The sequence below is a fragment of the Rhea pennata genome, chromosome 3, assembly GCF_028389875.1.
Source record: "Rhea pennata isolate bPtePen1 chromosome 3, bPtePen1.pri, whole genome shotgun sequence".
Classification (NCBI taxonomy): domain Eukaryota; kingdom Metazoa; phylum Chordata; class Aves; order Rheiformes; family Rheidae; genus Rhea; species Rhea pennata.
This window is the reverse complement of record NC_084665.1, coordinates 69,857,829-69,882,016: the sequence shown is the minus strand read 5'-3', so window position 1 is coordinate 69,882,016 and position 24,188 is coordinate 69,857,829. Positions and strand designations below refer to the sequence as shown.

At 36.4% G+C, this 24,188-nt stretch overlaps 1 protein-coding gene across 3 annotated transcripts in view; it reads right to left on the bottom strand.

Annotated features, from left to right (window-relative positions):
* PTPRK (protein tyrosine phosphatase receptor type K) overlaps window positions 1-24,188 on the bottom strand; it is a 312,834-nt gene that overhangs the window by 21,390 nt on the left and 267,256 nt on the right. For 2 of the 3 annotated variants that reach the window (XM_062572570.1, XM_062572569.1), the window contains exons 9-13: window positions 15,697-15,835; window positions 8,689-8,849; window positions 6,477-6,512; window positions 2,102-2,286; window positions 391-478 (exon numbers count right to left, since the gene is read on the bottom strand). In XM_062572570.1, the coding sequence (XP_062428554.1) occupies window positions 391-478; window positions 2,102-2,286; window positions 6,477-6,512; window positions 8,689-8,849; window positions 15,697-15,835 (609 nt within the window). The remainder of the gene's footprint in view (window positions 1-390; window positions 479-2,101; window positions 2,287-6,476; window positions 6,513-8,688; window positions 8,850-15,696; window positions 15,836-24,188) is intronic. The other variant, XM_062572568.1, reaches the window with a different exon arrangement.

The window sequence follows — 24,188 nt, the reverse complement described above, 5'->3', positions numbered from 1 at the left end:
TGAAATAAATTATACCTGTAGAAAACTACCACAGAATTTGAGCCAGCAATGTGCCCTTGTGGCCAAGAAGGCCAATGGCATCCTGGAGTGCATTAGGCAGAGTGTTGCCAGCAGGTTGAGGGAGGTGATCCTGCCCCTCTACTCAGCCCCGGGGAGGCCTCATCTCGAGTCCTGTGTCCAGTTCTGGGCTCCCCGGGACAAGAGAGACATGGAGCTACTGGAGAGAGTCCAGCGTAGGGCTACAAAGATGAACAGAGGGCTGGAGTACCTGCCCTATGAGGAACGGCTGCGAGAGCTGGGTATGCCCCCATACATTTTTCAAGAAAGAGAACAGTGCTCAAGTAATACATGACTACGTTTGTCACTAAAAGCAAGCGTGCTGATACTTACATGCTATGATGTTTCCATAGCGGTTCTTTGTTCTGTTTTGATCCTTCTTAGCAACATCCCAAGAAGCCGACTGTCCCTCAAAAAAACTCTGTAAAGAAAAATGTTCCAAAAGAAATCAGTGGGACCATTAACTTTTCATTAAAATTAATCCATAGGTTAAAATAACTTCTCTTCCACAAAGGAAGTTCAGTTTTGCTTGTCTGCACTGGTCACCCAGGCTGCACTACGATATAGAAATGTATCTAGAGCAAAAGGGAGACTTTCTCTCTCATTGGGACTGCTAAGGTCAATGGGTAAGTCGGTGATGGACTACAGGGGGATTTCAAACCCTGGAAGGGTGGACATGCATGGATGTCCCTGTTATGGTGGAACAACAGTAAGCTGAGAAAACACAGGTAGACCCTTCTTACAAGACATCACAATACATTAGCCTGTTTACTACAATACTGCATTACTTTCCTCATATTGCTTCATACAATGATACAATGACATTTCTTCCCATATAGCAATTAGGAAACCTCCTCTGCAAATATGTTGTTTTCCTATACACCCCTTCCTCCAGCCAGTAGCAAAATTATTTTACATTTTCTAACTCTTCTTAAGAGTTTTATGCCCTAGTAATGATAGAGGAAGCTTTTATTCCTCCTCAGTTTTTAATTCATCATCCATAGATATTTTACAGATGGTGCAGGTACTCTCTCTACTCAGGTAGGCTAATTTCAGAAAGTACACAATAGCCATAGGAACAAAACTTAAATGTGCCTTCAGGAGCCCAATAAGGGCAAAGATGACATGTATAATTATATAAGAAATAGAGAACAGGCAACACTTTAAATGGAATCAGGGACAACTTTTCCCCCAGCTTGATACTTCCCTGCAGTTGATACTTGCACTCAGCCCTAAAGTTAGGCAGAGCATAAGAAAAGGTATTTAAGTAAACAGAGGAAAAGAAAATAACTTTATTTAAAAAAAATATATTTATTTAATCTGGCTGTTATGTTACAGGAGACACAGCTTTAGGAAGAACAGAAAGTTCAAAATTGAATCACAACAGATGACCTACTCAGATAAAACTCATTTTAAACCTAGCTGTATTGCATGTGACTTTGGTGGTATCATTCACGTTTTACCATGTGTACTGCCTCATATCCTAACCCCACAGAATCTCAACAGATTCAGAGATCAGAGGTGAAATGAGTCTGAACTCATCTTTCACCTTCAGTGCTGGGAAATTTTTGTTTTCACTTTTAAATTAAGGATGTAAGTAGACATGCTCAGACAGGTCTCATTAGAACTGTTAAAGAAGCTACTGCCATTGGTACTTCTTTTCTGCTTCTCAGATGGACTCTCAGTTCCACTGTTGCCCAACCAAGATGTTGTAATAAATCACTAGGAGTGCCAACAAAACAGTGGCAACTTCTTGTAATACTTTAAAAAGATTCAGCAGCATGTCTCCTATGCCTTAAAGAATATAGTTAGGTTTTTTTTCCAGGCAATTGTAACCTGCAGTAGTGCAAACCATTGGGACTTCACTCACTTTTTCACTTTTGGGATACATTTGAGAATCTAATGCCTACTTATCTTTATTTTTTAATTCATCCCATTACGTTTAGTTCCATTCTTTTGTAACTCAATGCAAACAAAATGCAGTACCTTTCAAAGGGATTTTTCCTTGCAAAATGTTTTGCAAGTAAACTGCTGAAGATCTCACCTCATATTCCTCTTTAAACCCGTAGCTGTCAGAGGTCTTCATTAGGTTAATATGCTGCAGTAAATCAGCCACCCTGATGGCAGGGTGCAGCTGCCCAGTCTGGTATGGGGATTCTGTGCCTTCGCAGAGGTAACGAGGGACGTCCAGAAGGCGACTGGACTCTGCTGTTGCACTGTGGTTTTCATCTGTGTTTACAAGAAATGGATGAATTAGGTACCAGCATGGCAATAGCACCCACTGACATACTCACGTCAACATCTACTCTCAAGCCTTTTCCTTCAAATTTTCTGATTTCTGAGAATGCAAACTACTATCCTGCACATAAATACTGTAATGTGCATAAAGCAATTTAACTGCAAACACATACAAAAGTTTGCAATTTCTCATCCTGCAATAAAGATGTCTGAAGGGCATTTTATTTGAAAATACAGAACTTTACGACATTCATGTACTTGGGAACTCCAGTCTCTATCACCTCAAAGTAACTTTTTTACAGGTAGTATGTATCAACAGCAATACTGCATCTTAAACAATAAATTAGAAAAACTCCATAGCAGTATCAGCACATTATTTGTCTAACGCCAACAAACAGTAAATTGAGATCACAGTGAAAAACAGAAGCAATTATGCTAGGACTTCAGAACACTATCTCTATTTGGAAAGAAGAATCAACACTTCAGAGTTGTCATTTTAATGCTTTAATAGAAAAACTAAGTAAAGAATAAGTGGAGAAAATATAGAGACTAAAATAGAAAAAGTGTGTTGAGTTCAGCTATGGTTTTTACTCTGCATGAAGAACAAACTCCCCTCCAATGTCCTATTTTATAATAATCCTTTTTATCAAAACTAAACTTCAAAACTGCATGAAGTGATCACATTTAGTCAATCCCTTGAGTGAAGCATTTTTTTTAATACTAGCAATCAGCAATTCAAATGGCTTTACACAGGGAAAAAACATCTCATTGAAAACTTTTTTGGAAAAAAACTACAGAAGTGAGAAGTGAGTATCTGACCCCTCAGGTGCTTCTACTCATACGCTACTGATTCTGCAATCAGTTCATCGTTTTCCTTCCAAAGAGTTCAGAGTAGAAAGTAAAACACTCTAGGAAGAAAATGGAAAACCCAAGAATGGATTTTCTACAATTCTGCCAAAAATGCAAAACTTGTTAATGCTGTAAGAAGTGGGAGCTCCTAGTAAGTAACCTGGCTCTTTGAACTGTCACGCAAGCTGCTAAATTGAGTACATTTATGCCTCATTAAACTGCCTAATAATGTGAGTGACATGTACCAGTAACTTTTTATAGTAATGTTACGTATATGAAACCATACACGTTTCAAACAGTTCTCCCCATTCCTTGCAGTATACTTACCAGTAATAGGCACTTTAACCCATTGAAGCAGCAAAAAATAACATGAACAAAACATAAGAAATTTATTTTAGGCGATATTAAAAAAAAGACTAAAAGAAAAATGACATTAAAAGTTGTTAAAGCTTCACAATAGGTAACAATGAAATCAGATTTAAAAATGTAAGGGCCAAATTATGCCATCAATGTAATGATAGGGAATTGAGAAAAGCAAAATTGTCATACTAGCTTAATGCTAATGCACACGTAATGGAGTGCAACATTAATAACCTAAAAATGAAGAAAATGAAATCTAGTACAGTTACAAAGCAATAACAGTTTCATATAAAATAACATTTGCTATAATTAAGGGCCCATAAAATTTTGCTCATGTGTAAATATAAAAACAGAAGGAAACTGTACTGTGGTGTTAAACAAAGTAAAGTTTATACGGAGAAGGAACAGGCCCACTGATCTACTTCAAAAGGAATGAACTTAAAGACACCCAACCCCTTCTTTATGGGGTGCCCAAAAGCTTGTCTGCTTCTCTCCACTATTTCAGTAAACCTAATGAAAAAATTTCTCTCTTCCAATGAGCAATGCTTTGCCTGCATCAGTAGACTATCACACACAAAACACCACCATCACCAACACCTGGAAACACAAAGAGGAACTATTAAACTGTTCTTCACTTAACTCCTAGGGCTTGCTATTCACAGTTGTCTGTCACAACGCAGAGCCAACAGATTAACTTTTGGATATCAGAAAACATACTTAGCCTAAACGTAACCTAGGAATAGCATTACAAGTATCACTGGACATCATTACTAATGCCGATTTTAGGAGATTGAAACAATACTAAAGGATATGAGAAGCCTTAAAGCATTTCAGGAAAAAAAAACTATTTTAAAATAAACTATTATTCACTTGATTAATAATTAATTCTGGTAAGTATTCAGAATCTAATCCTTTGCTCTTTCATGCAACCATGTCATTTCATTTCTTCATAAACTCTTCTTAAACTTCCTAGTTGGGTGTTTTGGGGCCTCAAACATGAATGCTCCAGCATCTAACTGCTCTGATGGTTATAAACTTTCTAATGCACTAACATACCTGACATCTATTACAGTCGTGAGAACATAATTTGCAACATTATCAAAAAGAAACGAGTGGCGTACAGACTTAATAGAATTTCCACATGGTGAGTATACACCTGTTTGAAAAGGACCAAAAGACCATTCACAAAGTAACAAAAAATGATTTGCTGTCAGTCCTAGGGGACACTTTAAAACAAAGCTCTCCAGAAGCTCCTCCTGGGTCTACTTTACATTAATATTTTTACCTGTAATTTGGACAACAAGATAGAAGATTCAGTGATAAGCCGAATGTACCGAGTGGGAAGGCACCACAAGTGCTTTGGAAGTACAAGATCAGATATAAAAGCTGTCTTGATTATTTGAGAAACAATGCAAAAATCAAGAGGGTGAATTAAACAAAGAATGCAACGTGATGCGTACAGGAAAGAGAAATAACTCAAACATATAACTACAAAATGGAGTAACAGACTACTTAACGACAACTGGGATTTTAGTGGATCACAAGCTCAGTACGAGTCAGCAACATGACTGCAGTAAAAAGGACAAAATACGTTTCAGGTAAGAGGGGGTGTTATAGGCAGGACACGAGGGGTAACTATTCCACTCTACTCAGTACTGAGACTTCTCCTGGAGAAATGCACATGATCTGGGACATCATAATTTAAGACTTAGAGCTACAAGTTAGAAAGTGTTCAGAGCAAAAGAATGATAAAATGTTTAGAAAAAACATCAGCTATAAGATAATGGCTAAAAGAATTTTCTTTAGTTCAACTGAGAGAGAGCCAGTTAAGAAGAGAACATGAAAGCCTTTCAAGGTGTGAAAGACTTAAAAGGACAGCAATGTGTTGTTCTCCACATTTTGTATGAGTCTGTCAAAAGAAAACGGTTCAATTTACAGCAATGAAGATTTAGTCTAGATTAGTCTAGTTAGGAGAAGCTTTTAGGAGTAAGGCACTAGAACATGCCACTGCAAGAGCAGAATTCTCTTCACTGAAAATTTTTAAAACCACTTAGATAAATTTCAGGAACAGTCTGGGTTATAGGTATACTACCTCATCTCAAATCAGAGGATGGATGAAGTTGTCTCAACGTCTCTTTAAGCTTTATCTCTAGGACTCTAATTTTCAATCTCAGCTTATATTCACGTCCACTTCTTGGCATTTATTTCTTACCCTAAAATAACCTCAGCAACTTTCTGAAATTTAAAATTTCATTATATACTATTCATTATATTTATGACACCAAGAATCTTAGTATAAACTACATTTTCACCTTTTTTTTGTTGTTGTTGTTTTACCTCTTAAAGCAAATTCATTCAATGTCACATGTGACACAGTAATAAAGAGACCGGCCATTTCCAACATCTGTTCTTCTTTTTAAAGTAATCACAAAGTTGAGAAACTTTCCTAATTACAGCCAATTAAAATACAAAATTAACATACCAGTAGAGGAATATTTGTAAAGAAGCTGCAAATAGAGTTACTTCTTCTTAGACACTACAGGATTTTCTTCTTTTTCTTCTTACTTTTCATTCTCATTACTTTAGAAATTTGAGCTTTGGGTGCCGAATAATAACATGGAACTGTACTTTATTTATATCTATCTTTTAGGAGAGTTTTACTTTCATGTGTCAGTTCATTTGGAATTACTTTGAATGCTTCAAGATTAAATATTTTAGTATGTCAGATCTACCTATTTCCTCATTTATTCTTCAATTAGCACAGACCACGAATAATTTCTTAATGAGAATATATACTGTTTTTAAAATAAAACATTCAAGTTTAATTTGGAATTGATAAACTGAGTGTAGAGTTGAATATTGTCTGGTAACAGCATAGCTATCTTTTACATAGAACAAGCTGTTTCAACATTCAACCATGCAAGGAGATGAAACTCATGCAGGAATGGGTAATGAAGGACTAGGGTCCTCACCTAACACAGCTGTCGGCACAAGTGGATCATTGGGCACTGTAGGAAAACAAAGCTCATGAAGAAATACATTACCCTCAATGTGTGTATTTTAACCATAAAAACAATATACTTAGAATGAAATTCCAAGTGATAACTAAATCCCATTAATTTTGTTACAACAGAAAAATAGAATGAATACAGAGTTCAAGAATGCATCCTGAATAAAAGAAGAATGAAAGGCAGTGATTTTGGACTTCAGAAATGGCAAAGGGATTCTTATTGAAATGAAATAAAAAAGACATCACATACACTTCAGTTTTTGAAAGCTCTCCTCCTTTACTTATTGTTCTTTTGCTTCACAATAAAGGTTCACATTCATAGAACCGACCCCTTTCTTTTTCAACCCATGCTCTCGTATAATATTTGAAAAATTCAGCTCTAAATAAAATGGTATTCCTTTAAAGTCTTCCAAGTAATTCAGAAAATTATATTCATATTTACATTTAATAGCTTTTCTATGTGTAATACGAAAGATATTTCTCTTGATGAATGTAGGAAAAACACCGATATACAGATGCAGATGTCTGAATAAAATTCATAGAATTTTATCATTTGTATCACAACTAGAACCATGTAGAGAAAAATATGCTGTTTTAGACAGGAATGACAGAATCCAGAATACAGTTTTGTTCCAACCTGGAACAAAAAAATTAAAATGTCAAAGGCTCTGTGAGACAACATTGAGCTTCATTTCTCAGGCACTCCGCATCATAGTTTGTCCCAGAGCAGGAAGCCCTGGAAGCCTGAAGGGCTCCTTGCCCCAGAATAGATGATGGTCAAGAGAACTGAATCCTCAAACATCCCAAAAAATCACGTACCTAGGAAGCTGGAAAACAGTGATGCCAAACTTCTTTGCCAGCCAACCAGGATAGCTGTGGTGGCTGAGGCTCACGAGCTCTTGGCTTCACGTCAGTCCGTGCAGAAGGCTGCCCAAGTGCCTGGTAGCCCCGGCTCACTAATAGCCACGGTGGTTCCCGATGGATACTTTGCCTGGGATCCACCACAGCTTAATCCAAATCAAACTGGCTTTGTAAAGCTGTCTCCACAAATTTCAATGCCAACGAGACATCAAACTTTGGAGAATTTTCAAACAGTTCTAGCCAAAACTGTGCACAAAAACTATTAGGAGAACTTAAACTCATCTGGTCAACACAGGCTGATACTAAACTCCCATTTATAACTGGTTACACAATACTTAAAAAGCTACCACTCTGTAGCCTTCTAAGCTTCGATAACCTGGAGAATAACACTCCTCCAAACTCTGTTTCTCTTATAACAGTATAGCGATTAGGAAAGAACTTAACTTTAAGGGAAGGAACCTTATGTGAAGACTGCAGGTAGGATGTGAAGGAGGAGAAGGGAGATGGGAGGAGGGTGGTGTTCCCAAAACTGTGCAATTTAGAAGCTGCCCAGGCTAGATAGATCTGATTAAAGCCAAACTCAGAAGTCCACGCTGCTTTCAGAAGGCCTGATTCCTGCCCCCTTCATGGCAGAGTCATGTCCCCTCCGTAACTCACACCCTGTGCCTGAGATACTCAGCGTTTGTCAGTGGAGTATCTTGCTTTTGCACAAGCCATACTGCGGATGCTGTGGACCCAGCGTAGCTGGAATTCTTAATGGTAGCTCTAAGCCAGACATTTAACATTCAGAAACCCAAATTGCCTTTGTCAAAACCAGACATCTGGCAAGTCTACAACAAAGAAATAAAATACAGAGCAAATCTGAAGATGTATCAAGCTTATTCTAAAACTTCAGAAAATAGCAACAAAAATTGGCAGCTTCATTCTGTTACAATATCCCGACTGCCAAAAGAAATAAATTAATTTGGATCTTATATTATCATTCATTACAGACATTGTTTAAACTAGCAATATTTAATATATTGATACTAAATATCCTCATAAGGAAAAACTATACTTCAGAATTTAATTGACATATAACAGAAAGTTTCCGGAAACAGTACCAATGCATATCCAAATTACTTCTATACATTTAAATAATTGGCCATACCCCAATAAAGATAATATATGAACACTCAAATTCAACCTCCATGTTTACCAGAGCTCCTAGAATATGTAGAGTTTAGAATAATTTTCCTGAAAAAGTAGAATAAATTGCTTTCCCGTTCCTACATGCAACTACACTCTGGAAGATCTATCATTGCTGTACTTACATCTGGGGCTGAAGTTATGAGAGTCCATAAATGTGATTGAAAGGGGATCTTCGGCATGCAAGGTGCTCTGGTCAGCATAACTCCTATCCATCGCATTCACCATGTGTGTCATCTCTTGTCGGGTGGTCCCCATAGCATCTTTGCGCTTCTTAGCAAGTTTGCTGCCCAGCCAAAAAAAAAAACCCAAGGCACCTTAATTTTTGATGAAATGTCAATGCTTACAATAATAATCATCTAAGGTCCTGAGTGAGCAAGAGGGACTGCAAAGTCTGGCTGATTTTCATAAGCACACATTTTCCAGTGTGAGATTTATAAATTATGCATCCTGCTATAGAAGAGTTCATGATCATGTGTTTTACACTCACAAATGTTGTAAGGGAAGTTCTAACTGTACCCTGGCAATATTTTTGCTCCTGTAGAGTAATTATACTAATATAAACAAATTAGAGAATATAATTACATTTTAACTGAAATTATAAATAAGCATCTGTGCATACAGTTTTATCAACCATCTCCATTTAAATCTGTGTTTTGATCTTATAAATAGGTAATTCATTGCACTTGCTTTCCTTGTTAGGAAGAAACCATTTAACCATCTAAATTACTTTGTTAGTCAAAAAATACTGTGAAACAATAAAACAAATGTAATTATTCAGTGTGGATACATATTACCTTTTACATTAAAACTGTTCCTCCCATCTAGCATGTAAGATACTACATGATATCACATCAATTTTGTTCCTGATCCTAAGATTTTGTTCTTACAAAAATATTTTTTTAAATGTCTACAATGCAGTTTGGGAACATTTTAAATTTTGGCATTAACAAACTATACACTGAATTTATCACACCTACATCAGTACCATGCTAAGCTGTATAACTAAATCCCCAAATTAACAGCCAGTGCCCTTAAAGTGCACTCTTAGGAAATATCTCTCAATTCTTTCCTTTTGATGAAGAACTGGAAGTGACTTTCACTGTCCTCAGAAATCAGGTGGAAGCAGGCAGTAGACTTTAATAATTATTTTAAGCCTAATGCTCTCGATGCATTCATCTGAAGTAGTATGAAGTATTCGTCAGAGAAATATTAGCGTAAAGTGCACCTTAGTTCTTTAAGAATCTGTAACATACGTTACATTATTTTGTACTCTTAATCTCTTCTTCCTATTCTTTTCTGAAGCTCTGACTGCAATATAATAGATAACCAACTTGCTTATTTGGGTAAACTGGACACCACATAACAGACATTCTTCACTGAAAATAATGCATTCTCAAAAATATATCTTTAAAACACAGCTTAGCTTCATGAGCTTCTTATGCATAAAACAGAATCAAATATCCCGGTAAGAGTTTTTACAGTGTTTATCTTACATTTCTCTGGATAAAAGGACTGCCACCTCTTTCTTGTATTCTCTGATAACTTCTAATGTTTTGTGCTGCATTCTAATAGTTGACAAAAAGCATGCTAGGATGAATTACGAATTCATACATTTCTTACATCCTGGGACATCCACAGAAAAAACAGGGAAACGACTTGTGCTGTTTTCTGGGGGAGGGAGCACTTTGTTTTGCACATTTTCTTCCCCTGTGTTAGAGGGCTGTTTCTTGATTTAACAGTCTTGATTCAACACGGGGGCCACAAACCAGACTACAGATGGACAAAGTAAGACACGACTGAGAACAACGAATATTCTTTCATTAATCAAACTCCTCATCTTGATTTTTTTCCCCTACGTTTTATAGATTGACTACTTGGTTAATTACTACTTAATAACACCCTTGTTACAGAAATATCAAAGGTGGTTTCTAAACTTATTATTTTTCATCAAAGCCTTGTGTTGTACATGAGAATTTTGTATATGCTAGTTGTTCACTGAAAAATAAAAATGAGCAGCAGTTGGATGTCCCCCTAAAATGCTGTATTTTATAATGTTTACTCCACATGTTCATCTTTAGAATACTTAACAAAAGTTGGTTTAAACAGTACTCTGGTTGAACAAATGTTTTAAATGAATACAAATAGAAGTTCCCAATCCAAAACTGCTTGCGCTTTATAACTGGGTTCTAATACTATCAAAGCTTTCACAAAACTGGCATTTCTAGTTCAGACTGTTCTTTAAGTTTCAAAGCCCTTCAAATATTCTCCATACACTGAAAGCTTCTCTTGCTTGGAAAGATCCTATTTTTCTAAAGCCACCTCAGGAATGGAACAAAAAGACTATTACATCTCATCTCTCAACTATATTAAGCCCCTCTTTGAAGCATCACTTTGTAACAAAACCTGCTAGCTATGCTAAATAAATCAACAGCCATTAATGCTTTCAAGTTATTAGCTTATTACAGTAGTTAGTTTCTAATTCTTACGCTCTGCTTCAACTTCTGAAGAGGCCTATTGTGTTTGAGCACCACAACCCAAAGCTGGGAAGGGTAAGGACAGTTTTATTGTTTAACAGCTCCTGACTTCCCTGTAGGTTTGACTTTTCTTTCTTTCTTTCTTTTTAAGGGTTTTTTTTTCTTCCCTCACCCAGCTAAAGGCACATGCAGTCTACCCTTCAGGATAACTAGGCAAATCATTATGCAAGTACTCGCGGCTGACAGAAGTGTAAATGATTCTCAGTATGTGCTAAAGGATCCGGTTGCACGAACCTGGGCAGGTGGGTGGTTCAGTGGGAGCTAGAGGGGAAAAGTGCTCTATCACAGTACCAAACTGTGCAGCTAATTATCTCTAGCTGAAGCAATTGTTATTTAACAAGGAAATTATAATTTGTTACAATAAACCAGGGACTGGCAGTTAGCTAAGCCATCTTAGCTTTTTTTAGTTTTAAGTTTATTTAAAGAAGTCAACAAATCTGCTTCAAAATGTGGACGAGCATCATTATCAGACACCACCAGCTCATCAAAGTACTTGAGTGCATTCTTAGATCCTTCTCTGAAGTCAAGGGCTTTATGCATTTATTTAAATTTAAGAATGTGTGCAACTGCTTTGCTCAGTCACAGCTGAAGCAATTGCAGCCCTCACAAAAACTCATTTAGTCAACACATACAAACAAATCAATTTTGCTACACTGAAGCAAAACTGTCTGCAAACCAGTGCTATACAATCGAGATCACTGCTTTAAAATGTGTGTGCAGGGCACCTCGCAAGCAACAGATGAAGATCTCTGTACAGAAGACCTTCCTGTAAAGAATAAAAATCCCCAAATGTTGCTACCTAGAGCAGCAAACATGCTGCTCTTCCACTGATAGGACAGAGACATATTTGTAAAGGACTGACACCTGACTATGATTTGCATAAAAAAAAGTGCTGAGCAGGATCACTTCTCAACTGACACGTTCAGGAAGAATAATGTGTGATTTACAAGCAGTTATCTACTTAATAAATGGGGTAGCCATTATAATAGATTTTTTTGTGTGATGTGTCACTGTGAATCATAATGTAAATTAAATCATGATTACAATCAAATAAAATGATAGTTATGGGGAAAACTTGCAAAAAGCAAAACTCTCAATATACAATAATAAATACAATATCCCTTTAAAAAAAAAAAAAAGGTAAGAATAACAGAAACAATGACACAAGCAACTTTTTCAAACCTGACACTAATGAAAGGTAACTATCAATAAAGCTCTAGGAAAACTATAAAGACTATTTTTCTTTTTTAAAAAGGGATACTGCATCTTTAAAACACGTAAAATAGTAAGTCACCCGTATTCTACTTACAGATAGTAGGAGTAAGAATAGTAGCTCCTCCTGGCAAGCAAATCACAGACAGTGGAAAAAGAGAAGCAATGGTGAATGAAAAGCGTGACTCTGTCACATTCAATAAAGCAGAGAAATGTGCGTTTAAAAAAAAATTGAAAAAATTCATGTTTCTTTGGTTAGCATTTCAACTTGCTCATGCATTAACTAGCCTTACTTTGCCATGCAATAAAAAAAAAAAAAAAAAGACACTAGCATATAAAAATGGTTTGGTTTTTAGAAAGATCACTTGAGAAAATTACATGCTGAGATTTCATTTATTGCCAAAAATTTGAAAATTAAATGGATCGTGTATTTTCAACATGCAGTTCAGCATAATATAATGACTACCACCTAAATGTCATGACAAATGAACAGCTGTGTACAAATCTTGTGCAGTAAATGATGCTTTTTACTTTTCAGTTACAAAAATAAAGATTAAATTAATAAATACACTTAATCAGAGAACAGCTAAATTTCATATCATTCATTTTAAATTCTTTATCAGTACACAGGTGCATACATATATGTTCGTATATGTATTGTATGTAGCTATATGAGTACACACATTATAGAGAATGCACATTTACAACTGATACATGTGTGTACTGACATATATACCACACATTTCCTGAATGCAAATATATGTTTTATATTTTAAAATCTTACAATTGAAAATGATGATGTATTCATGCTGAGCATTAAAAATATGGAAGGTAAACAAACAGAAGGAAATGAAGTACACTTGGAAATAGTCCAACAATGATTAAAAAATAAAAATGGCATTGCTCATTAAAGATGCAGTATCCCTTTTCTTAGCTGGTTTGATTACTCAAGGAAATCTCTGTAAGAGCCAGTAAGAGTCTCATTCAGTAGAACTTTAAACCAATTTGTACAAAATGATCAGGCAAAGCATAAAACATCTCAAGCTCATGAATAAAACTGCTTAGTACTCCATTTTTCAATAAAATGTAATGCCACATTTAATCAGATTTAAGTATCTATGTCTGTGCATGAGACTTAATAAACCAATGAAAATGCATAAACCATCTTTTTATTGACTTTTCCATGTAATAAGTTGTGGTCAATTCAGATACCAAAAGGGATACTACATTATGGATCAGTGGATATGAACGCTACCAAAGATGATCAAAACTGGTCAGTTTTCAGTCCCGCCACAACTAACTGAAGTGTGTTTATGTATGTGTGAACGTGTCCGTGTTAGTACAACTGCTCCTGGCCTTATTATAGATTTTGCTCTGATTCTCCAGATGGACTGAATTAACTCTGGTATACAAAGGTTTTCTACACTTTTCATAAGTGACCTTGACTAAAGCTAATACAAAAAAATTGCCCACTTTCCCTAAGGGGGGGAAAATGACACACCTATAATATACTCAATAGACAACTAATTAAACTATCATGATGAAAAATCACCAAACATTAAAGATTCATTAAACAGGTTAATTTTCCAAGTACTCTGAATGCAAAATAGGAGTTTAGGTATGTTATGTACTTTAGAAAGATGATCAAATAGAGTTTCTAACAGGGTACTGCCTGGTTCAGAGACAGGAGTGGGGGGAGAAATGGAAATTTTTAAAGTATCAGTTCACTGATATAATTACTTTCATCAAACAATTCAACAGTGAAAGTACAAGTCTAAAAGGACTCTGAATGCAAGAAGTAAAAAGGAAAGTAAACAAGAACGCAATGAATGTTTACATTTTCTTTTTTAACCTGCAAAGCCAGTCAATCCCAAGTGGAAGTGACTGACATATATATATATATATAGTGGCAGTCACACACACTCACACACAGTCTTTTATTGAACATGAGGGGACCTCTGCAACATACAGTGAGAAGATGATACTCGCCAGCCCATATCTTGCAATAATTACATAAAATAGATATTTCCTCTTGAAAGCTGAAAAACAACTTCTTGTTGTTTTTGTTCTTCAGAAGTTGTGCAAACAAATCGCCTGATTGTATGGCTTTTTGCATATGATGAGCTGGACCTTTTGCATATGTGTCAGTTCTCAACCACAAAGGTAAACAACAGAGAAAAGTAAAAGCACTTTTGGGAAAAATCACATATGTAGCTAACTAACACAGAACACTATAGGCATACCTAATGTTTCTAATGCAGACGTTTCTTCTCCAAGTTATATATCTCCAGGGATAATTGTAAAGAGGCAATAAATTAAAAAAATCTAATGGTAACCAGTAATTACAACATATAGTATGATCTTAGGCACAATTTTAATGTTTTCTTAATCTTTAAAAATCATAGAAAGCTACATTTCTAAGCAACATATTGCAACATTTACAAATATATTGTTTATTAAGAAATCTGCAAAAAGAAAAGGAATGCAGTGCACAAACCACTGGAAGACAAAGGTCTCTCTCACTCCAAGATGAATCAGTTTGGGCATTGTGAAAGGGACTGGGCAGAGAAAGGATGCACAGAAATCTGTTTATATTAGTAGCTACAGTGCTATGAATACAGATTTATAGAACTGGATTATGAAATTTTATGGCAGGTTAAAAGGGTCATAAGTACTGGAAAGTCAACATTCTTTTAAAAATTGAACAAGCAACAGCGGAGCACAATCTACATATTAGCGTTTAGTGCTGAGTTAACATTTTAGAATCCCAGAAGATGGCGCCATTGATTATTTTCTAAGAATGAATTAAAACTAAAATTCATTCATATTAATACACTTTTAAACAATTTCATGCATTAAGGACTCACTACATAATTTTATAGTGATATAGTATGATTTTTAAGAAAAAAGTGTAGGTTCACAAGAACAGAAAGGTATAAAATTACAGTATTTTGCAAGCTGGACAACATACAGATACAAATAACTCATACAAAACATCAAATTCATTAGGTGATTACAACATGAAAAGTGCAGTAAATTCTTTTTTTTTCCCTAAAAAAAAAAAAAAAAAAAAAAAAGAGGATCCATTTAATTCCACCCATTTAATGTACATTCACCCAACTCCAATTTAAAACTACCTGGAAGTGAGTAAATGTGAGAAAAATGGATAGCTATTAGATCCCAAATATAAAATAATCCTCTCCATATATCCATTACAAGAATCAGAGGAGAAACAACAGGAAATACAACGAACCCATCCAAAACCTAGATGTCAGTTATTGCTCCTGAAACTTTTTTTTAAATGACCTGTAAAAAACCAACCATTTAGTTATCACTGTTCAACATGGGGAAAGGACGAGATATCAGCACAGATAATTTTCTTACCTTTTTTTGACAATCAATACGACAACGAGGAGAAGTAGGATGAACACTAGAATTCCAGCGCTTATTCCTGCTATTTTCACCACTCGATCTGTCTGTTTAGCAGGATCTGGAATCACCTCCGGTTCTTCTGTTGCTGCTGCTAAATGAATCAGAAAAGAAGTTGCTTAAACGTGTGAGTACTAGAGACTTGAAAATTATTATTGGCAATAATTTCCAAAAATGTATGTATGCTAAAAGCAGCCAAACAACAGACACATGCATCATATGTTTATACATGTATGTATATGCATATGAACATACTATAAATTTCAATATACACACCATACACATTTGCAATACCAAGTATAGACATGTGTATATACAGGTATAGAGTGTGTGTGTGTGTGTATAATTTATTTATACTTGTGTGTGCATATATATAGAAAAAAATCATGTATGTAAATAAGAAGTGTATATGCATCTAGATTTCCAAACAAGTTGTGGCATTATGAAGTGGAAGCATGCTTTTATAGAGGTGATCCGATCAACTCAATCATCATCCCTTCCTTTACTGTTATTTTTCACATATTAAAGATGGAATACCTAAAATGGAATAGTGAAGGAGATAACCAAGTTCTCCCAGTCCCAGCTAGCACCCTAAACTCCAGTCCTTCTTCTCTCTTCTACCCAATTTCAGTCCACCCTTATAATCTACCTTATAGCATCTAGCCTGAGATCTGCATTCTGCATTGTAAATCTCTTTTGTCATAAGTCTGACATGGAAATTTGATCCTCCGTATAAGGCCACGCACAAATCCAAGCTTCGAGCCAGCAGTAGCTTTATTTCTGTTTATAAATCCTGAAAAAAAATCACTGTTCTTTGCAGAAATGAAACCACTGTAACACAGCGAAGTGGGCTGAGGCCACAGGTTACAGTAGAGAGGAAAACAGTATTTCAAAGTGCACAGTCATTCAGTCTACACCTTTTTTCTTCACAGTCTAATATACAAAGGATTAGGAACATGGGATTTTTCAGCCTAGTGAAAACATCTAGGAGTACATATAAGTTTCAGCCAGGGGTAAAATCCCATGAGGAGTTTACCTGTAAAACAGCAGACAGCTCTTCAGTTTTCCAGTTCTTTCTTACTTTCTAACCCTGTGGCTTAGTATTTTGTCTTTCCCCTGCTAGGAGGCGTGAGCACACGCACTTCTTCTCCCCTCTGTTTCTGACCTGTTCCCTTCCTATTCCCCAGCTGGAACGTAGGAGATTCCGCTTAACCTCACGGCAGCTGCACATGTTGTAGTTAAAAGTTGTTGGTATCATGCCTACGTCATTGCACACAAAATATTCTTTACCCTGAAACTAAAAAGCTTCTCAATAAACAATCAAAAAAAATAAAACGAAAAACTAGGGAAAGCCGCACCAGAGAAAGACTATCACCCCCTTAAAAATACGCTTAACATTCCCTTCAGAAAAGTAGCATAAGCTAATCCCAATGACAAATATTACTTAATACTTTCTGATTTGACCCTCTTACTCAGAAAGTTTCTGCCTGTGGTTCAACGTGCAGCATGACTAATTCCTCTTGGGAGAAGGATCGTGCTGCTGTTTTAAATAATTGTTACTTGTTTCTGTATTCTCCATCTCAGCACTATCTGACTGCTTACTAACAGTCTATCCTCAGAACAGCTTTCTGAGTTAGGCATGTGCTATCTTCCGCTAATTAGAAAGCTAGAGCTCAGGCAGTGCTTTAATCACCATCGTCATCATCATCAGACTTCATCATCATAACCATCTTTCTTCCTTACAGCTTGAACTACATCCATTGAGAAATACTAACTGCTTCCTCCTTTGTGTAAATACATGCCTGTATGCACATTTGCATACAAAACCAGCGTGGACACAGTACTAGATATTTTGCTGATATTACATGTGTCATTGAGTAAGGATCAGATAAGGAGCGGGTGCATGCGTACCTGCGCACACATACGTACACCTGCAAACTAGAATTAATGTCAGACAAACACACAAGACTGCTCAGAGAGGAAACGGCAGGAATGACTTTTGAGGTGTAACTGAAAGAAGGTGACGTTCAAGGTCCTCAACAGTAAAAATGAATCAAGGGGCAATCCATGGTTAGCTGGGTTGGATATGCTAAACATGAACATTTGATAACAAGTAGAATCAAAGGCCAATCAAAGCTAAACTATAAATGGTCTTAAATGTCAATGGGAAAAATCACATTTGACACAGGATACTGAGAAACAGTGAGGACCTGGGAAGGGTAGAGAGAGGAGCATGCTGGAACACAGCAATAGTTACTGTATTCTGAATCGCCACGGGTGCAACATGAGTATAAGAGGGTAGCTTTGGCCAAGGAAAGGTAAAAACTAGCCAAGCTGCAAAAGCAAAGGCCTGAATAAGGCAGTTGTGCCGATCGAGGTTTAAGGTCAGGTCTTTGAGAGACAAAAAAATATGAATCACAAGGCTTAGATGTAACCTGAACATGCACTTCAGAACTTGTATACTCAAATACAACCAAAGAACAGGCTTTGGGCCACGATAAGGATGGTCGTGTTTTCATGGGAATATTAGTGACAGCTGAGGGAGTACAGGGTAAAAAATTAGAGATTTGTAACATACATCTTTGGAGAGAACAATACAATGTTTATTACTTATTACATCAAGTTGTAATATAGGTGTTTCTCAGAATATTGTTTCAAAATACTTCTTGGCCACTCATGATGTTATTTCATTCAGAGAAATTACCTTACTTTACACAGATATATTCATCTGTGTAAATCTTTAAGAAAGGTAACTAAAGGAGTTCAGTTATTCTCCTAACTTAGGCAGCAGTGTTTTATTAAATATTCTGTACAAAATAATTGGGTTCAGATTTTTGGTAAATGTTCAAAATAGAGCTTTCTGTCCAGGTGTTCAGAACAACAGCTGAGAGCCGGGAGAATATCAACTGCTTGTTCATTTACTGCAGTTTTATTACATTAAGGGCTATGAAATAAGAGGCAATAACTCACACCGCTTTAATACTGCTAGGAGATAAACCTACTGCCCATTGGAAACATAACACAAAGTCTTAAAGCAGGCGAGAGAAATGATATTGCAAAGCAACAGACTAAGCAAGCATATAACCAGTGGCTGAGTCTCATCTATCCAAAATGCTAAAAGCTATGGGCAAAATGCTACCCCTTTCTCAGGTATCAACAGTACAATTCCTTTGACTTAAATTAAGCCAGCATTCTACTCTCTACCTTTCCAACACAAACAATGTATGCATTCTCTGTTACATCTGGATATAATTCAAAGCAATTATAGATCTAAAATCACAATAACTCACACCGCTTTAATACTGCTAGGAGATAAACCTACTGCCCATTGGAAACATAACACAAAGTCTTAAAGCAGGCGAGAGAAATGATATTGCAAAGCAACAGACTAAGCAAGCATATAACCAGTGGCTGAGTCTCATCTATCCAAAATGCTAAAAGCTATGGGCAAAATGCTACCCCTTTCTCAGATATCAACAGTACAATTCCTTTGACTTAAATTAAGCCAGCATTCTACTCTCTACCTTTCCAACACAAACAATGTATGCATTCTCTGTTACATCTGGATATAATTCAAAGCAATTATAGATCTAAAATCACATATTATTTGTGCATGTGTGTGCACTGTATGCAACATGGTGTGGTGTTTTAAGGATGTCAGTGAATGTAACAGACCAATTTAATGAAATTTAGGAATCTGAAAGTATTTCATATCATTTGTGTTTTATTTTGATAGCTTATTTTATTATTGATTTATTAATTTTATTATTTCATTGATCCATTCCTTCTTCTGGGCTAAGAAAGTACCTGTGCCCGCAACAAAATGAAATATATGAAGAATAAAATTTACACAGAAAATTTTTTAAATCTGTGTATATAATTGAGTTACTTAGGTGGTGCTTGTGCAGCAGTGTTCCTGCAATTGTGGCAACTGCAAAAATTTTGGTTGGGTAGGAGCATATGCAGACTTAGAATCATGCAGCCCTGCTAGAGACACAGCACCACGTTCCAGACTTGAGGGTATCACAACAGGCACGTGTGAGTGCACATGTATACGTACGTGCAAAGGATAAGAATATAGAAACCTTGTGCTTATATGTTAAACTGCTGCTGTAAGATAGTGTCTTCTTGTTCCTAACTGTTCAAGGGACTAGAGTTGCAGCAGAAATTCTGCTTAGTTGAAAATTTGATCTCTGTATCTTCTAAACTATTTGCTCTAGATTGGTAGGATTTTCCTTTCACTGACGTCATTCTTTTATAGGCTGAACACAAGAGTGTTTTTGCCATACAAAAGCAACTCAACTATACGAATACCACTACAGTTTTCAGGTTAAGATTTTCATGTTGGTTCTCATCTGAGTGTGTGTTATTCTTCATGAATTCAATGAAAACACAAACCATTTCTTTTTTCATTTTTGAAAATTCATTGGTTTGAAATTTCATGTAGATTCCTAAGGGCCAGTCAGCTAGATCTGTCTTTTCACTCATAACACTTTCCTTTATGATGCACCTCTTTTTCACTGTATGTTAAAAATATTTAAAATTTTTTCATCCATTTTTCTCCATTTTTTCATGGAAAATGACTTTCCTAGATTAATGCTAACAAAGCATCCCATGTAAGACTAGATAATGACTTCACAGTCTCTCTTCTGTGAATCTGAATATAAAAATAATTCAATTTTCAAGCATGTATTTCTAGATAATGTAAAAATTCATTAGAATTATTAAAAATATTTTTTAAAAAAATCTGCTTTCCTCATTCCTAACATTTCTTTCCAGTAATCTAGTGTTGGAATTTTTTTATACACTGAGCAGCAGGCTGTATTAAAAGAGGCTTTATCAACTTGAAAAAAGAATATAATTTAGCAACAGGAAGATGATTCTAGAAAAATAGACACTGTATCGGCCATTCCTTTGGCCAGGCTTACTCTAATAAGGCATATAAAAGGTCAACTGGTCATCTTTACAACATCCTTGCACTTCTTTCTGTTACTATATTTTTCACAATTTGGTCCTATAAATCTTTACCAATAGAGATATTCCTGCTGTTTTGAAAGAGTGCAAAGGCATCTTGCATAAAAATTTGAAATATAAGTTTCTAATCTGAATTGAGGGCGACTACACTGTTTTCCCCTCTATAGGTATACCTGTCTATTCAAATGATTTATCAGCTGGATTGGGAGAGATTAATTTGATTCAGCAACATATTCATTCTCTACTGAACAATAACAGCGATCATATTACACAGTCCCATTCACAAAATTTAGAAAATACCTCATCAAGCGATTTTGGCTCTGTGGATTGCCAATAATCATTACCACATAAAAACCAGTTTTCCTCAGTTTTATAAATCCTAAAGGAAAAAATCTAGGCCGTTGACTTCCATAACAGCACTATGAACTTCAACTGTGAAGAGCACTAAATTAGAGTAGGATTGGTGTAACTCTCCCAAGGATAATAAAATTCTAAAAAATCAGTGAGTTAGAGTCCTCCACTTAAAACCAATCAGCAAACTGAATACATTTTATTTGCATAAATTTCTAATGTACTTATTTCCTCTAAAATTTTTATAAAGTTTTTAATTGAACCTATGTTAAAAAAATCCAACCCTCCCTTCTAAAATTGAGTGTTTGCTTAATAACTATACTTAATTCTTAAAGTAAACCCTAGAATAAGGAATCCAGTCACGGCACATATTGCTTTCCTGTCTTCTCCTTCCTTCTGTAGCTCAGAATTTACGCACAGCCTTGCGAAATTGTCAGAAAATTTATGAGACTCAGCATAAAATCTGTTCACCTACACCTTCCTATGGAGATGCTGTTGGAATAAAGATAATGATATTCTACTCTCTCATCCAAACAAAATTATTCAAGTAGAAAATTCTGGAAGGATTTTGCAGGGCTGCTTGTATGGCACAATTTCGTGAATAGCCAGTTTTTAAATCAGAGATTTTGAACAAGATTTTACACATAACCTCCTCAAAATACTGCCTGACTCTTAACATCCACAGCATTTTACACCAGGTTTCCTTTGTCTGAGTTAGGGGAGAAACTCTGTTTTATACAAGATTAAAGCTGCTATTTTATTACACTGTATTTTCTTTGAATGCTAATTTCTGTTTGTGGCAGATCTTTGAATTCTCGCAAACTAGTGTCATTGCTGCATAGCTTGATATTCAAAATAAGTCTGTTCAAGATAATCTGTTCTGCACTTTTGTTACGTGGCTTTCAAAAACTTTTAATTAAAAACAGAAAAGACAAGGTAGCGTCAGGATAACATCAAATGAAACTGGTGCTCCATCCCGCTCTGGCAATACGTCAGTCTACCACCTGAGAAAAGGGCTCTTTGAGGAGACAGAGAGATTCTCTGGTAAATATTTTTTCAGATTGGTCTGCCTTGTGTTTTAATCATCTGCCCAAAAGACCATTCTGCCTATATCAGTTTTGGTTTGCTATTGCTTTGCCACAATGCTAATCATTGCATAACTGAAGATATTTTTAAAAGCCTGAAAGTCAGTTAATGAATTCAAGTTTAGAGAGAGAAGATTCTTAATCCCTTTCACTCTAACTCTCGTTAAAAAAAAAAAAAAAAAAAAAAAAAAAAAGTCTCAACTGATTCAACCTGACGAAAAGACTCGAACGTTTTCCTACAGGGAGCAGGGAATGGGAATGAGAGGTGCCACTTGTTCTAGTGACCAGTGCCCACAGCTCATAGGATCTTCCAGGCCCATGTGAGTCACAGCTTGCTAGACAGCTGGCCTGCCTTTTGGAAAGAAGAAGTCACAAGCTGGATGCACAGCTGGAAGCATTTACTGGGAACAGAGGAGTCCCCACAATGTCTTCCAATGAGCTCCTCTTCTGGAAGGTGAAGCGATGCTATGCATTTGCTAGAGCTTGGGTATATCTAAGCTGTTGCTTTGAGGACTCTGAATTATTTCTTCATAGGGCAGCAGAATTAACAACAAAAATTTGTTTCTGAACCAAAAACATGGTTCCCTGCACTGTGCTTTGAAGTGTCAGGCACATCTGTATCACCATGGAAACCAGGGTCTGCAGTAGCCCCAGGGAAAAGAGTTCGGTCAGTTCCTCTGGATCCAGAGCCGAAGGGGAAGCCCGGCCAGGAGCAGCTTCCCTGCTCCACACCAGTGCTCAAAGAGAGGCAGAATGAGGTGACGCCAATGGAAAAATTGGGGGCTGCTGCCTCACTTGCTGTTGCAACATCGAGAGGCCAGACCTCGTCCTCACGTGTGCTCCTGTGCACGGGCAAGGGCGAAAGCCTTACCAAAGCTAACAGCTATGCCTAGACCCCGAAGCTTTGTGGTATTATAAGATTAGCCCCCGTATCGAAAACAGCAGGTATTGCTGTTCTCTCCGTAAAAGGTCATCACTGCAGAAATGGAGCCTACAGACACTGCTCCATGGGTGCCTCCAGCTCCTCCCAAACGAGATTTCTTACCCTTCCCAAAACATGCCTCCATGTGCAAAGATAAAGTAACTACAGCTTCAGGCTAACGTTTGGTTAGATTTGAGATGGCATAAGGTGTTCAGAGAAGGTAAGCACAGAGTCCCACAGGTGGTCCACATACAAATACGGTACCATGTAAACAGCTGGCCACCTGCTTACACACCCTGCTTCCAGATAACAGAAAAACACCCTGAGCTCATGTTATTTGATGATTGTTAAACAATCAACATGCAGCTTATAAATATTTATATGCACTGTTACTTTAATTAAGCAAACTAGCACAGCATATCATGCCATATAATAATGAGAATGCTACCTGGAAATTCCAATATGTTCTATACATGTTTTACATATATATGTATATAAAGGACTGGTCTCCTGACTGGCATTAGTAAGCCTTCACAAATGTAGATACATATTGTTTTGATATGCCACTTACAATCACAAAAAATCAGTCTCATCTTTCCTACTCTCTGGACTTTCAAATCAGCCCACTGATTGACTGGTACTACTTTAGTAGGAAGCTACAAGGAAAACAGAGGCAAGGGAATCAGGTATCTTTGGCTACTAGAGAACAGTACTAGAGTTAAAGAAGACTCACAAGGTTCCAACAAGGTTCTTACAAGGAGAAGCATTTTAAATTCACAATGATTACTTTGAAAACGGTAACGTCCACAAATTTATAACCAATTATGAAAGAGCTGACCTTAAAAGACTGAGGAAGTATCGAGCGAAAAAGTGCTGAACTGGCTTGTCTCACAAAGTGTGAAACCTTGGACATGTGCAGATGAACAGAACTAAACCAGGAACAATGCTGAGGAGACAATGTTCCAGCCACGATCTCTACCCTGCTGCTCCTCAGGTCATATTAAATGAACAGATCACTGCCTTCAGCACATTTCTCCTACATCTGCCACTTGCACTTGTACTTTGTGAATACTTGGATATCTTTCACAATACTGCAAGGACAGGACTCAGGTATA